The sequence below is a fragment of the Vulpes lagopus genome, chromosome 13 (genome assembly GCF_018345385.1).
Source record: "Vulpes lagopus strain Blue_001 chromosome 13, ASM1834538v1, whole genome shotgun sequence".
In the NCBI taxonomy this organism is placed as follows: domain Eukaryota; kingdom Metazoa; phylum Chordata; class Mammalia; order Carnivora; family Canidae; genus Vulpes; species Vulpes lagopus.
Window position 1 is genome coordinate 35,278,288 of NC_054836.1, and position 14,715 is coordinate 35,293,002.

The 14,715-nt window shown below is 38.9% G+C and overlaps 1 protein-coding gene across 1 annotated transcript in view; it reads left to right on the forward strand.

Annotated features, from left to right (window-relative positions):
* The window catches only part of DNAH11 (dynein axonemal heavy chain 11), a 313,463-nt gene that overhangs the window by 22,874 nt on the left and 275,874 nt on the right, over window positions 1–14,715 (forward strand). Inside the window, 3 exon segments of the mRNA XM_041728012.1 lie at window positions 2,109–2,342; window positions 3,422–3,589; window positions 11,494–11,610. Coding sequence (XP_041583946.1) covers window positions 2,109–2,342; window positions 3,422–3,589; window positions 11,494–11,610 — 519 coding nt within the window.

Genomic DNA, 14,715 nt, shown 5'->3' on the forward strand with positions numbered 1-14,715 from the left:
TTGTTTTCCCACATCCTGTTCCTTATTGAAAGGTTATAGATTGGATTTTCTGACCTAGGATATTTAGTACTATGTTCTTGTCTTTGGGAGGTTAAGTGTTGTGATTGTGTCATTTGTGTGAAGATCCATCAGGAAGAATAAGAATGAGCAAAGGATGGCTTGTCTGGAAGTTGTTAGGTAATTGAATAGTTAAGTAATTGAGTCAGAGGGGTCTCCTGAAACAGAGAAGGCAGTTGAGTTGTCTCCATAGTCTTTTTTTTCTTAAGCTTTATAAAAGGACACAGGGCACATTTATTATTAAGAATAAATAAAGATAAAAGGTCTCTGGAATCCCTAGCCCATACCAAAATGTGAACGCCTTTATAACACACATGGCTAAGGGATTACATGCACAAATTAATTTTCCATGCAGTCTGAGTGGAGAGTAAGAGTACAGATTGGGAATCCACAGCTTGAACTCCAAGGATCCTAATCAGTATGGATTTTAGAAACTAAACATGATTTTCTTACTTAAAATTGATGGCACAGTCTATATTACATGTAAAACTGTAGCCATTAATGGGAGGAGAATAATATGTCTACATTTAGGAAAAAAAATTCTTCCATCTGGTGGGTTAAACTCAATGGCTTTCACTACATACTCCACTGAGATATGTAACAACTTTCTCACCAATCAAAAAATTCAAGGCTCACAATTTAAGGCTATGATTTATATGAATTTAAGGTACATCGGGAAGAAATAGTATACAAAAGAACCTTTAGAATTTATATTTTCTTGAGGTCCTTAAAGAGGGAAATTCTGAATTTCCCTAACAAGTATGGATAGGGAAGGACTGAAAGGCCCCAGGTGAAGTCACTTGGTGACTGTCCTGTGAGAATTTGGCCACTGCTACATGAATCTGCTATGTGAGTCTTTTTTTTTTTTTTTAAAGTAGTCTTCATGCCTGACATGGGGCTTGAACTCTTGACCCTGAGATCAAGAGTCACATGTTCTACTGACCAAGCCAGCCGTCTGCCCCTCTATGAATCTTTTAAAAACCCTTCTTACCTTTCTATTTTATCTACTTAAAACTAGTTTATGTGACATTATTTCCACTAGATTTTATGTCCTATAATGTTTCCAGGAGAGATGCTTGCCAACCTAAAAAAATTGCCATGATACACTTACCTATATTAGCTCTTTCTCATCTTTACAAATGACCCAGTGCTGCCAGGTAAGGTAACCATATTTTTGAAGTCTCTGGTCTCAGAGAGTTTCCCCTTCTGGGTTGTATATTTCTTTACATGAAAGAAAAATTATGCAGAATATTTGTAGTGAGAATACTCATGCAAATTCTGATTATACAGTTGTCATACCTGCAAAGCTTAGCAAACAGTCATTGCTAAAAAGTATAAATTTGGAAATTGTAGAGTCTCCTGTTGATTATCCCATTGTATACAAGTATGTCATTGAAACCCAAGTGTCTGAATTTCTAGAATTTACTTTTTGTCTCAGAGCATTGCTAGCCCAATTCTAGACATTTATCATTTATTATTAATTAATGTATTTATTTTAAGATTTTATTTATTTATTCATGAGAGACACAGAAGAGAGTGGCAGAGACACGGGCAGAGGGAGAAGCAGGCTCCATGCAGGGATCCCGGTTTCGACTCAGGTCATAGTAACAGGTCCTTGAGATTGAGCCTTGTGTTCGCCTTGGTGCTCTGTGTGGGATATGCTTGTCCCTCTCCCTTTCCCTCTGTTACTCCACCTTTCTGCTTCTCCCTGTACTTCTCTCTCTCTCTCAAATTAACAAGATCTTTAAAAAAAATAATGATTCATTGAGCGGCACTTGGGTGGCTCAGTTGGTTAAGTGTCTGCATTTGTCCCAGATTATGGTCCCAGGGTCTTGAGATTGACCCCTGTGTCAGGATCCCTGCTCAGCAGGGAGTCTGCTTCTCCCTCTCCCTCTGTCCCTTCCCCCATGCTCCCTCTCAAATAAATAAATAAAATATTAAAAAAAAGCGATTCATTGAAAAAAATCATTCATTGAAACAGGTATTTTCACTATAAAAGTAAACATTTTTAAAAACATAGTTTTAATCAGTTTCCTTTCATTAAATCCTAGGCAACAGCTTACCTTTCACCTGAAGACCTTCTGAAAGGAGAAGTTGAAGACTCTCTGGAAAAGGTTCAGGTGGCTATTAATATCCTAAAGACTTTCAAAAAGTCTTTTTTCAACTATAGAAAAGAATTGGCAAGCTATTTTATGGGAAATAAGGAGCTAAAACTATGGGATTTCCACTCTCAACTGGTGTTTTGTAGATTTGACAAATTTCTGGACCGTTTCATGAAAATAAAGGTATTAATTTATGGACTTGTAATTTATTCATATTGTGGGTGGGTTACAAAATCTTGTAGTTTTCTGTGTCATTCAGGAGACAGTTTAACCTATTTGGATGAGAGAGTGGGAGATAGCCTTACTAAAGCCCTTCATAAAAAAAAAAAAAAAAAGAACATGGAAATATGTGCTTGTGTATAAATGTGTTTCAGGTACTTAAAAAATGAACATTGAATGAATACACCCATGTACACACATTCACACACACATTTGTATGGAGCCAACTGGCCAACGGTTGTTTTTAAACAAGAACTATTAGCAGTGCCTTGGACTCTCTAAACTTCTTTCAAGTTTGAACATTCTTGTTAATATAAAATTTGTTGAATTTGATCCCAAACTAGAGCTTCATTTTTCAAAAATTCTCATCCTCTTAACCAGTCTGAATGCCTCTTAAAATATGACTGCTAAATACCTAACCACGGGCAACTGGTCCTCCTTCTTTAACAGGTCTTACACCCCCTCCCAGAAAGGGAGGTGATTCACTGCAAAGTGTAAGTGTCTACAAATCGGAGTTGTATGTATTACCTGGGAATCTGATTTAGGATTAGAAGGACATAAAATTAGGGAGTCATATGTTTAGCTATGGCAAAGTACATATTACTTGTACTGCTAGAAAATTCTCATGAAAAATGGGAATGTGGTTTTTAAAGAGGCAGTAACTTTGTTCATTTATTATTTTTATTATTATTTTAAAGATTTTATATATTTATTTATTTATGAGAGACAGAGAGAGAGAGAGAGAGAGAGAGAGGCAGAGACACAGGCAGAGAGAGAAGCAGGCTCCATGCAGGGAGCCTGATGTGGGATTCAATCCTGGGTCTCCAGGATCAGGCCCTGGGCCGAAGGCGGCGCTAAACCGCTGAGCCACCTGGGCTGCCCCAACTTTGTTCGTTTAAACCATTTATAATTTTCTGTCATGTAAGCATCCATTAACTCACTGATTTTGAATGTCTGATAGTGCTTTTTCTTTGCAACTTTGAAATGCTGTTGTCCTGGTCAAAATGGTGGGATGATCTTTATTGTATTGTGTTTTTACAAAGGATATATTTGTCACCATATTGGAATTTGAAAAACTGGAAAGACTTGAATTTGGAGGTACCAAAGGAGCGATTTTAAATGGACAAATCAACAAGATGATGGAAGAATTTATGGAACTGCGTGAAGTTTTTAAACAGAGCACTTATGACCCATCTGATTACAATAATATGGTAACACTGTACCTTTGCATCTTCATTTCATAGAACCCTATAATTTTAAAGCTGGGAAAGATGAAAGGTCACAGTGGTAATAGGTACTATCTGGTACAGTCTCTCTAGGATGAAAGGTTACGAAGTCTCTTACCTACTTAGTGGTAGATCAGGGACTGGAGCTTAGGCCTTTGCATTTAGAAGTTTAGAACATTTAGAACTGTTTTTAACAACAGTGGACTCAGTCTGGATTTGTTTCTGGCTTATGTGTATTGGAAAGGAACTTTTCACCTTAACTCATTTTCATATGACTATCTGATTTCTCTGTAACTTGTGTGTTTTATTTTAGCCTTTTCTGGAATCATTGGATAATTTTTTGGTCTGTTTGAACATTTAGTTTCCATCCATTCACTACATATATTATTAATATGTATATTGTCTTATATTTTTTTAATTCTATAGTGCTATTTGTAGTCTCATAATTTCAGTCTCAAGGAAATAAGGGGAAGTTCTGTTTTGTGCCACTCCCAGCAGGTTAGTAGCTGGGGAGAGATACCTGTGAGCATCCTTGCAGCTTTAGGATAAAAAATAGCTTCGTTTTCAGTTCTTGGCCAAGAAGGGTAAAGTTCAGGTACCAAAAAAAAAAAAAAAAAAAGGATTTAGCTCTAATCCTCATTGTTAATACAGAATATGAATTTATTCACTGTTGTGTTTATATTTGGTCAAATAATTGATTCTTTGTAATGCACAGATGCAGTACCTTAGCCTTATTGAAGACAAGGTCAGCAAACTTCATCCTTCTGAACTGTACTTAGCTTTTGGGAAGTGAAAGTAATTATGAGAGGACACAGCCACGATGTGTCCTGCTGTTTTATGGAAAAGTAGGAGGAACCTAGGGCCCTGGTGACAAATAGCCTGAGCTCATCTCCGGAGCCTGGTAAGATGTCTCACACTTGGCAGGCATTCAGTAAATCTGGATGGAATAGAACTCTTGCAGCGCCTTGGCTTAGCTCTCCTGCACAGCTTGGCAGAGGAGTGCGAGACCCAGCATGCATGGGATCCTCAGGTGCATTTGAGTAGCAAAGTCTGGATTTCCTCATGATTAGAAAACCTGGCAGTTTTTCAGAGTGCCAGGGTTGGAGAATGAGGCTAGGTCTAGCTGATGTCACTACCTTGGCAACACCAAAGCTCCTGAATTTATCCTCTCTGTCCAAAGCCTGGCACAGTCCCAATCAAGGAGGAATAGAAATTGCGTTTGCTCTTGACATTCATACATATTTGCTTGGTATTTGTATTTTGGTATTGACTGTTTTGAAGCCCCATTTATTTTACAAGTAAAACAGGCAAGGCTTATTCCTTAAAATTAAAAAAAAAAAGATTTATTTTTGAGAGAGAGCATTCATAAGCAGGAGGAGGGGCAGAGAGAGAGAATCTCAAGCAGACTACTTGCTGATTGCAACGCCCAACACAAGTCTAACAACCCCAAGATCATGCCCCCAGCAGAAATCAAGAGTCAGAGGCTCAACCGATTGTGCGACTCAGGTGCCCCCAGGCTTACTTCTGATGTCTGTGTCTAGGTTGGAGACCCCAGTAACCTGACCTTGAAGTGCTCCTTCATCCTCCTATCTGCTAATCTCACTTTAGAGTAGAATCTAGAAGCTCCTTGACTTTGATCCTTTCTTAAAATTAAAATGCTAATTAACTATAAGTTCATTTAATTGATTTGCTTATGTTGAAGAGCTTTGCTTTTTTTTTTTTTTTAACCATGTCCTGGTTATCAGTGTTGCTTCAGAATGTTGGAATGATTACATATTTTTAGCTTAATAAGCTTTTTATTTGGTGCTTTTTAGCTGAATACATTATTGATTTTTATGGTGAAATCAGTTGGTAATTTTTATGAGACATTTTCTCAAATTACTTCCAACCTAGTATATTCATATAGGTTTACCACATGCCTACCCCTTGCTCTTCTCCTCCCCCTGTGTATACGTCTGCATGTTCCCTGGTCCCCATTGAATATACGCTAGTGCTAACATAACAGTTGAGTGTATCATGATTTTGGTATAATAATGGTTTAAATATCGTTCAGTAAATTAAAGAAATAATTGCTAGTAATTTGCTTTTGGATATGCTAGTATTTGTTTTTCTCTTTTAATCAATCTCAAGCCTATAATCAGGCTTTGAGCTTTTATTGCTATGGCAAAAGAGGTGTGCCACTGTGGTCCATTTATAGAACATAGGGATTTTCTCAGGCGTATCCATAAAAAAATTCTTAGGCTTCTCAATCATTTTTGAATGTAAAGATCACTTTAGGTATTTTCCTTGACTTCTTCCTATGGAACTCTTGGGAGTTAGACAGTTATGGGGAGAGGCTTGGATTATTTATTTATTTTTAATTGAAATTGATTTGACATACAACATTGTGTAGATTTAAGGTGTACAACCTGTTAATTTCATACATTTATGTATTGTAATGTGATTGTCATTGTAATGATAATTAGCACCGCTACTGCATTGCATAATTGTGTTTATTTTTAGTTGTTGGAATCATTATGTTCTAGTCTTTTAGCAAGTTTGATATTAAATGAATGTGGACACAATATATTAAAATAACAAACTTGTTAAGAGCTTTGCTTTATTAATTGTTTGTATTTAACAGCAAATCTGGTGACTTTAAGCTCAGCAGCTTTGCTGACATTTTGAGGTATTAGTTGATTAAATAAAATTCTCCAGATAACTAAGCAAAGGTGGTGGCTATTTGTGAAAGTAACATCTCGGCTCCACTTAGTCTCTGTGAATCAGAGTCCATTAATATTTACTGAGCAATTGCTGGGTGCCAGGAATCGTGCCAAACCTTAATACATTCCTGCTTCATTCTCACTATAACCCTGAGAGTGACACCCAAGCAGATGATAACAAGCAAATTACCTGAGATGACACTGTCCCCGGGGGTGGAACAGATTCCAGCCCATGCCTAGCACGCTCTCCGCTGTGCCACTGTGACTCTTTAGTATTTGTCTCCTTTGTTGTCTCCTCGTTGAAATGAAGGGAATAAGTTCATGGGGGGTGGGGGGTGCAGTTGAAGGAATTTACCTGAGCACCTGTGCCCCAAGGTGAACTGATCCAAGATGCAGTGTGTCTTGCTTCTAGTCTGTCATTATACCAGAATGTAGAATACATTTTCAGAGTTGTTATTTAGTTAATCTATACTGGGTTGTATTCTAATTCCTATAATTAGTCCTCTGTTCTGTTCTGGTCTACTGAATGATTGATTCTTCTATTACTATGTGTAGCATTTTCTAATTTTAGTGATAGAAATTTAGTAGCTATCTACAGGATTTTCATATGCCTTACCTGCTTATTTTTCAAGATAAATTTATTCTTTAAAAGCATGACATTCTTTTGGAAGTGTAACACATGCAAAAATGTACTCCCTTTCTTCTTACTCTGCTGTCTCTTCCTTTAATCTTCCACTTTCTCTCCCCAATGGTTTCCACCTTAATGAGTTTCTTGTAATATTCCAAAGGTACTTTTTTTTTTTAAGATTTTATTTATTTATTCATGAGAGACAGAGAGGCAGAGACATAGGCAGAGGGACTCGATCCCAGGACTCCAGGATCACGCCCTGGGCTGAAGGCAGGTGCTAAACTGCTGAATAAAAGTGGTGAGAGTGGACATCCTTGTATTGTTGCATCTTTTTACTTTTGAGAATGATGTTAGCTGCAGGTTTGTCATATGTAGCTTATATTAATGTGAGGTGTGTTCCCTCTAAACCTACTTTGTTGACAGTTTTATCATGCGTGGATGTTGAATTTTGTCGATTGCTTTTTCTGCATCTATTGAGATGATGATAATAAGATTTTTATCCTTTATTTCATTAATGCATCTTTGGTCATGATGACCATCGTGAACGATCCTTCCAGTGTGTTGTTGAATTTGGTTTGCTAATATTTTGAGAATTTTTGCACTTGTGTTCATCAAGGATATTGCTCTGTAATTTTCTTTGTTGTGTCTTTGTCTGGTTTTGTTATCAGTATACTGACCTCATAGAATGAACTGGGAAATATTTCTTCCTCTCAGATTTTTTTAGAATAGTTAGAAAAGTATTAACTCTTCTTTAAATGTTTGGTAGAAAAAAAAAAATAAATGTTTGGTAGAATTCTCCTGTCAAGCTACCTGGTCCTGGACTTCTTTTTTTTTTTTTTTAATTTTTTTTTAAAATTTTTTATTTATTTATGATAGTCACAGAGAGAGAGAGAGGCAGAGACACAGGCAGAGGGAGAAGCGGGCTCCATGCACCGGGAGCCCGACGTGGGATTCGATCCCGGGTCTCCAGGATCGCGCCCTGGGCCAAAGGCAGGCGCCAAACCGCTGCGCCACCCAGGGATCCCTGGTCCTGGACTTCTGTTTGGGTTTTGTTTTCTTTTTCCTGATGCTTTTTTGTTGTTGTTGTTACTAGTAATTGATCTGTTCAGATTTGTATTTCTTCTTGATTTAATCTTAGAAGGTAGCATGTTTCTAGGAATTTTTCCATTTCTTCCAGGTTGCCCACTTTGTTCATGTATTATTTCTCATAGTATTCTCTTCTAGTCCTTTATATTTCTGTGGTGTTAGTTACTTTTCCTCTTTCACTTCTGATTTTGAGTTTTCTTTTTTCTTTGATGAGCCTGGCTAAAGATTTATCATTTTTGTTTATTGTTTCAAAGAACCTGCTCTTAGATTCACTAATCTGATCCTTTTTTTTTTTTCCATTTTTAAAGTCTTTATTTTATTTATTTCCTACCTGATCTTTATTTCCTTCTACTGACTTTGGACTTTGTTCTTTTTTCCTAGTCCCTTCAGATGTAAGATTAGGTTCTTTGAAATTTCTCTTGTTTCTTGATTTAAGCCTATATTACGATAAATTTCCCTCTTAGGACTGCTTTTGCTTTGTCTCAAAGATCTTGAAACATTATGTTTGCATTTTATTTGTATCCAGGTATTTTTTTATTTCCTCTTTTATTTCTTTAATGACCCATTGGTTTTTTAGTAGCATATTTAATCTCTATGTGTTTGTATTTTGCAGTGTATAATGTGTATAATGATTCTTGAGTAATACCAGCATTTTGTTTATGCTTTAGTAAGTATTTAACGAGAAACAGCTATGTGCTATAAGAACCCTATTAAATATTGGTACTATAACTCTGAAAACTAAGTCTCTTCATTATACTCCCAGAGCTTTGACTCCAGGGGAGAATAGAGGTAGGCAGTTACCCAGTGTACTCAGTGCTAGGGTATGAAAAGTACAGAGTGCTGTGAGAGCATTTGTGAAAGGCCCCCTGCCAAAGGAGGTGCAAGGAAACTGAGAAAGTCACTGAAGGATAAATAGAACTGAAAAATAAATAGAAATTAAGCAGGTGAAGCATAGTTAAAAAGAAAGGGATTAGCAGAAAATTGTATCTTGCAGAGAGAGAGGATGTGACAAGGCAGGTGTGGCAAGAGCCTACTGTGAACGGGGGAGGGGAGAAGGTGCTGGAATAGTTCAGAGCAATAAATACGGTCCAGATCACATAGGGTTTTGTGGAGTATGGTGAGACCTTGAGACTTTATCTTAAAAAATAAGAATTATGATTTAGAGTGATATCATAAGATTTCTATTTTATCTTATTAAAGATTTTGATAGAGCAAGCGTGCATAAGCAGGGGGACCTGCAGAGGGAGAAAGAGAAGCAGGCTCCTCGATGAGCAGGGAGCCCGATGCAGGCCTCGATTCCAGGACCCCTGGATCATGACCTAAGCTGAAGGCAGATGCTTAGTTGACTGAGCCACCCAGGTGCCCATAAGATTTCTATTTTAGGAAGCTTGTATAGATGGCACTTTGAAGAATTAGAGGGACAATAACAGAGGTGAAGGAAATAGTTGGAAAGTGCTTAGCAGAAATCCAGGTGAGTGGTAATGGTGATCTGGACCAGAGTGACACTGAGAGAGGAAGCACAGTGGGTGTACTCAAGAGGTGTTAAAGAGAAGAGATAGCACTTGACTCAGAGAGAAGGGAGCAAAGGAGATGGCTGAAATTCCTGTTTGGGTGTCTTAAAAGAGCTGCTTCATAGAGTAGATGATGAATTGAGATTTGTACAATGAGTTGGGATTATCTGTGGGACTCCATGGGGAGAGATGCCATTGCCTGTTCTGAATTTGGGTTAAATGAGTAAAACAGAGTTTGAGAGAGGAAGAGAGACAGTTGGGATAGAGATTTGCCTTTTCCCCTTGCTGAGATGTTAAGTACTAACTGTTTAAGTAATATTTGAGCATCTCAAGTTGTATGTTCCTTTTTTTTTTTTTTTAAGATTCTTTTTATGTATTCATGAGAGATGCAGAGAGAGAGAGGGGGTGGGGCAGAGACACAGGCAGAGGGAGAAGTAGGCTCCATGCAGGGAGCCCGATCCAGGACTCAATCCCGGGTCTCCAGGACTATGCCCTGGGCTCAAGGAGGTGCTAAACTGCTGAACCACCTAGGCTGCCCAAGTTGTATGTTCCTTGTTGCCATACTGAGAGGAGGGATAAGTTAGGCTTGTTAGGACTTGTTGGGAGGTTTTGTTTACTTTTTTGAAAGTCAGTGATCCTTGAATGAAGAGACTGTCTCTCTTTCAGACCTGGGGACTTCCTCTTGATGCTAAATATAACATTGTGGTAGATGACACATAGTGCCCTAGATCGTTGCCGTTACACTCTGTTCTCAGGATGTGTGAAAGTCCACACAAGGGGGCAGTCCTTCATAGAGACATTAGAAACATCACGGTTGCCAGGCTTTAAATTCTGATTCTGCCAATTAGCAATGGTGTGACTGTGGGCAGATGATTTGACTTCTCTGAGTTTGTTTTGTCACCTATAAAATAGAAACAATACTATCGGGGATCCCTGGGTGGCTCAGCGGTTTAGTGCCTGCCTTTGGCCCAGGGTGCGATCCTGGAGTCCCGGGATCGAGTCCCACGTCGGGCTCCCAGCATGGAGCCGGCTTCTCCCTCCTCCTGTGTCTCTGCCTCTCTCTCTCTCTGTCTATCATAAATAAATAAATCTTAAAAAAAAAAAAAACAATACTACCTACACCATGTGTTGTGCAAATTGAGTTAAAGCATTTAGAAGAGAAAACTGAATGTTAGCTGTCCTTATTACTGCTGTTATTAATAGATGAGGCTTGATTTCTAGAGGTAACAGAGGACTTCATGATGTGAAATGTGTGGTGTGTGCTGTAGGGGCCATTTGACTGGAGAGCCCACAGTGTTTGTGAATTTCTGGGGCTTCTTCACCGTGAATTGCGCTGCCATACGGATGATAGTTACTCTTCCATGATTTCATTCTTTCTGATTATGAGAGTGGGTGGTAAGTATTAAGAAGAAACTGGGAGCTGTTAAACTGCATATTAACACACTGGGAAAACACAAGAGCGTTGTGTTTGATCTGTATCACCAACGATGCTTTCTTACAGACCTGTGATTTTACTTCTCACCTGAAGAAAGTGCTTCTTGCTAGGCTTTCTGCTCCATGAAAAACAAAACAAAAAACTCTCCTATTTAAACTTGGACCGAAGTTGTGATGACAGTGGCTTCTTTTTGATTTTTTGCCAGGCTTTGCTTTATCATTTATAATCACAATGGACTGGGAGAGAGGGAGGACAGGCTGGCGGGTCAGAGTTGTGTCACTGGGGCTCTGAGCCAGTGGAAAGGACAGACCGACAGTGCTAAGTGCTCCAGGTTCCTCTAAGGCTGGCATTTTGAACAGTTAGCCAGATATAGCTCTTTCTTGGTTTTGCCTGGGATCCCAATATGAAACATGGATGGGGACGGAAGGGGCAGGGAGGGAGAGGGAGGGAGCCACGTCATGCCTATGTGATGGCTATTTTCACTGTTGGATACTTTCCCATAAACCATCTTACTTTGGCTCTTCCAGGAATTTGAAAGTGATTATGTCGCGTTTAAGTCAAAAACTTTGGATTTTGACAGAAGGCTTGGGACAATTCTTTGCGAAGGTTTCTTTAACTGCAACGGTTTAGAAGCTGCATTCAAGGTTAGTTCTGAAGAAGCTATCATTAAAGAATATTTTACTAATGAATAATACGGATTGTTAGATGAGAGGAGTGAATACATTCCTTTCTGATCCAGGCAAACTATTAACTGGTCACATTCTGTTGATATTCCCCTCACTGAGTTACATTTTACTTAAGGCACTAATGAATGGTGTTTGCTTGGGACAAGGTCCATTTTAGGACTTTGGACTATTGATCTTTTCTCAAATTCAGTGTTTGAGCTCCTGTTACCTTTAGAGCTAGTTTGGCATGGCCTCTGAAATCCTCATTCAAAATGTTGCCACTGGGATCCCTGGGTGGCGCAGCGGTTTGGCGCCTGCCTTTGGCCCAGGGCGCGATCCTGGAGACCCGGGATCGAATCCCACATCAGGCTCCCGGTGCATGGAGCCTGCTTCTCCCTCTGCCTGTGTCTCTGCCTCTCTCTCTCTCTCTCTCTCTCTCTCTGTGTGTGACTATCATAAATAAATAAAAGTTTTAAAAAAATTATTTAAAAAAAAAACAAAAACAAAATGTTGCCACTGTGAAAAGTGAAAAATGACTTAATGCAAGATTTTCTCTTTACTGTTGCTTATGTGTGTTGGGTTCACCTACCCACTTGGCTACTCTGATTGAAACAAATAGGAATTTGTATACAAATGTACATTTCATCAGGCATAAGACACTGTTGGTAATCACACACACCATTATTTTTGTACATAAATTAAAATGCTGCCAAAAGATGATGATGAGGGACGCCTGGATGCCTCAGCGGTTTAGTTCCTGCCTTTGGTTCAGGGTGTGATTTTAGGGTCCCAGGATCAAGTCCTGCATCGGGCTCCCTGCATGGAGCCTGCTTCTCCCAATGCTTATGTTTCTGCCTCTCTCTCTCTGTGTCTCTCATGAATAAATAAATAAATAAAATCTTTTAAAAAAAAGATAATGATGATGATTCCATCAATTATATAACATAGTCCACTTTCAGATGTTAGGAAATGAAAAAAACGTTGGACAGATGAAGAAATGTGGTATGGGATATTTGTATTCCACATTGGATAAAAGAAACACATTTTCTTAGACCTCCCAAATGGACAGCTTATGATGTGGGGACGAGGGACACTGTGTGAAACTGGCTTGTCAACTGCAAGTCAGGTGTAAATTCAGATGACATCCCAAAAGAGGAATGGAGAATTTTGTTTCCGAAGAAACACACCTAGGGAATCGTGGGCACAATTCATTGAAAATGACAGTGCAAAACAATAGAACAGACACAGACTTTACACAGGCTACTGTTTGACTTCGACCTTTAAATTCACATGACTGGTTGGGTGGTGGTGAAGGTGCAAGTGTCTTCTGGCCCCAGTCAAGCTTTTTATCACAGAGAACTCACAGGGATTGGGTCTGGGGTGGCTCAGTCGATTAAGTCTCTGACTCTTGATGTCAGCTCAGGTCATGATCTCAGGGTTGCGAGTTCAAGCCCCATGATGGGCTCCACACTGGCATGGAGCCTACTTGAAAAAAAGAAAAGCATTCATAAGGATCAAATAGTTCTTTGTTTTGTAAGAGCTGGTAGATGAAACTGAGATGCTATTCGCCAAAATATATAGCTTATTATTGTAAAATTTAGCTGCCTGTGATCCCATCTCTCAGAAATTACTATTTAATACTGCCACTGCTTTTCTTTGGCTACGTATGCATACATGTATCCCTTTGACAAGAGTGATATCACTGGCTGACCCTCTTCAATAACCTTTTTTACTTAGGAATGGATCATAAAAATTTTCCTGGTTTTATAGCAGAATTCACTACTTTTGTAATGGCTACATCATGTATCATACTCTGTGTTACTGGAACTACTTTGTTACATGCTTTTATAAATAACAGGAGGAAAGAGTATAGATCTTTTTACAGAGGCTCATACCTTTTCTAATTCATGTCTCCCTCCTTCCTGTAGCACAGCCGTTAATAATGGATTCTATTTTAGTAGGTGCCACTTATGTTTCTAAACAACTTTATCTTTTTGTCGTGTTTTTTGTCTTTAACCTTGCACATATTTGTATCTTGTCTATGGAAACATACAGCAAGAGCCCCCCTGCCCAGTAGCTCTGCAGGCCTGGGACATCATCTTACAGGTTTTGTTACTTTAGATCCCCTTCTTCTGTGTCTTATAAAGCAGACATCTACGCACTGCTTGAAGTTGTGTGGACCGACTGCTAGTCAGAGCAGGAATAGTAGTAGCAGAAAGAAAAAATTACAGGGTCACATACTGAGGAAAAATTATTTCTAGGGATCCCTGGGTGGCGCAGCGGTTTGGCGCCTGCCTTTGGCCCAGGGCGCGATCCTGGAGACCCGGGATCGAATCCCATATCAGGCTCCCGGTGCATGGAGCCTGCTTCTCCCTCCGCCTGTGTCTCTGCCTCTATCTCTCTCTCTCTGTGACTATCATAAATAAATAAAAAAATAAAAAAAAAAAGAAAAATTATTTCTACCGTAGGTACAGGATGATGATCTCTATTTTGCTTTTAGGTCCCAGGGAATAAATAGTTACAGACAGTTTTCTGAAGACCATGATTCATGCCTGCTCTCGGCAAAGACATGACCAGGAAGGGCAATGGGACCAAACAGTGTTCTACCCTAATAGGAAACTGTAGTTCAAAGCCTACAATGTTGGCACTGAGTAAAAAAACAAGACAAAGCACAACACTAAAAGATGTTTCTCCAGAATTTACAGTGTCTGCATGAAGGTAGACCGAAATGTATAAGATAAAGTATCCAGAAAAGTCTTTAGGCAGTAAAATTGAAAGCTTGAAAATTATGAAGTGTACAGTGGTTCAGGTGGTAACAGATTGAAGAAATCTTGTGAAGAGGCAAACCTAGGATAAATACAAAGACGTACTACTTCAGTAGTGGCAACAGCATTATGAAAAGCCATGTTACGTAGTGAAACAGAGAAGTAGAAGAAAAGGTAAACTGTATGGATCTCAGATGGTATATTCAGGGCAAGAAGCATGTGGTGGGAGTCCATTTTTCATCTTTTGAGGCTGATCAGAAGGAAAAAGTCTAAACTCTTCACAAAATAGCTCTCAGTTTCATGATGACAAGGAAGCAAG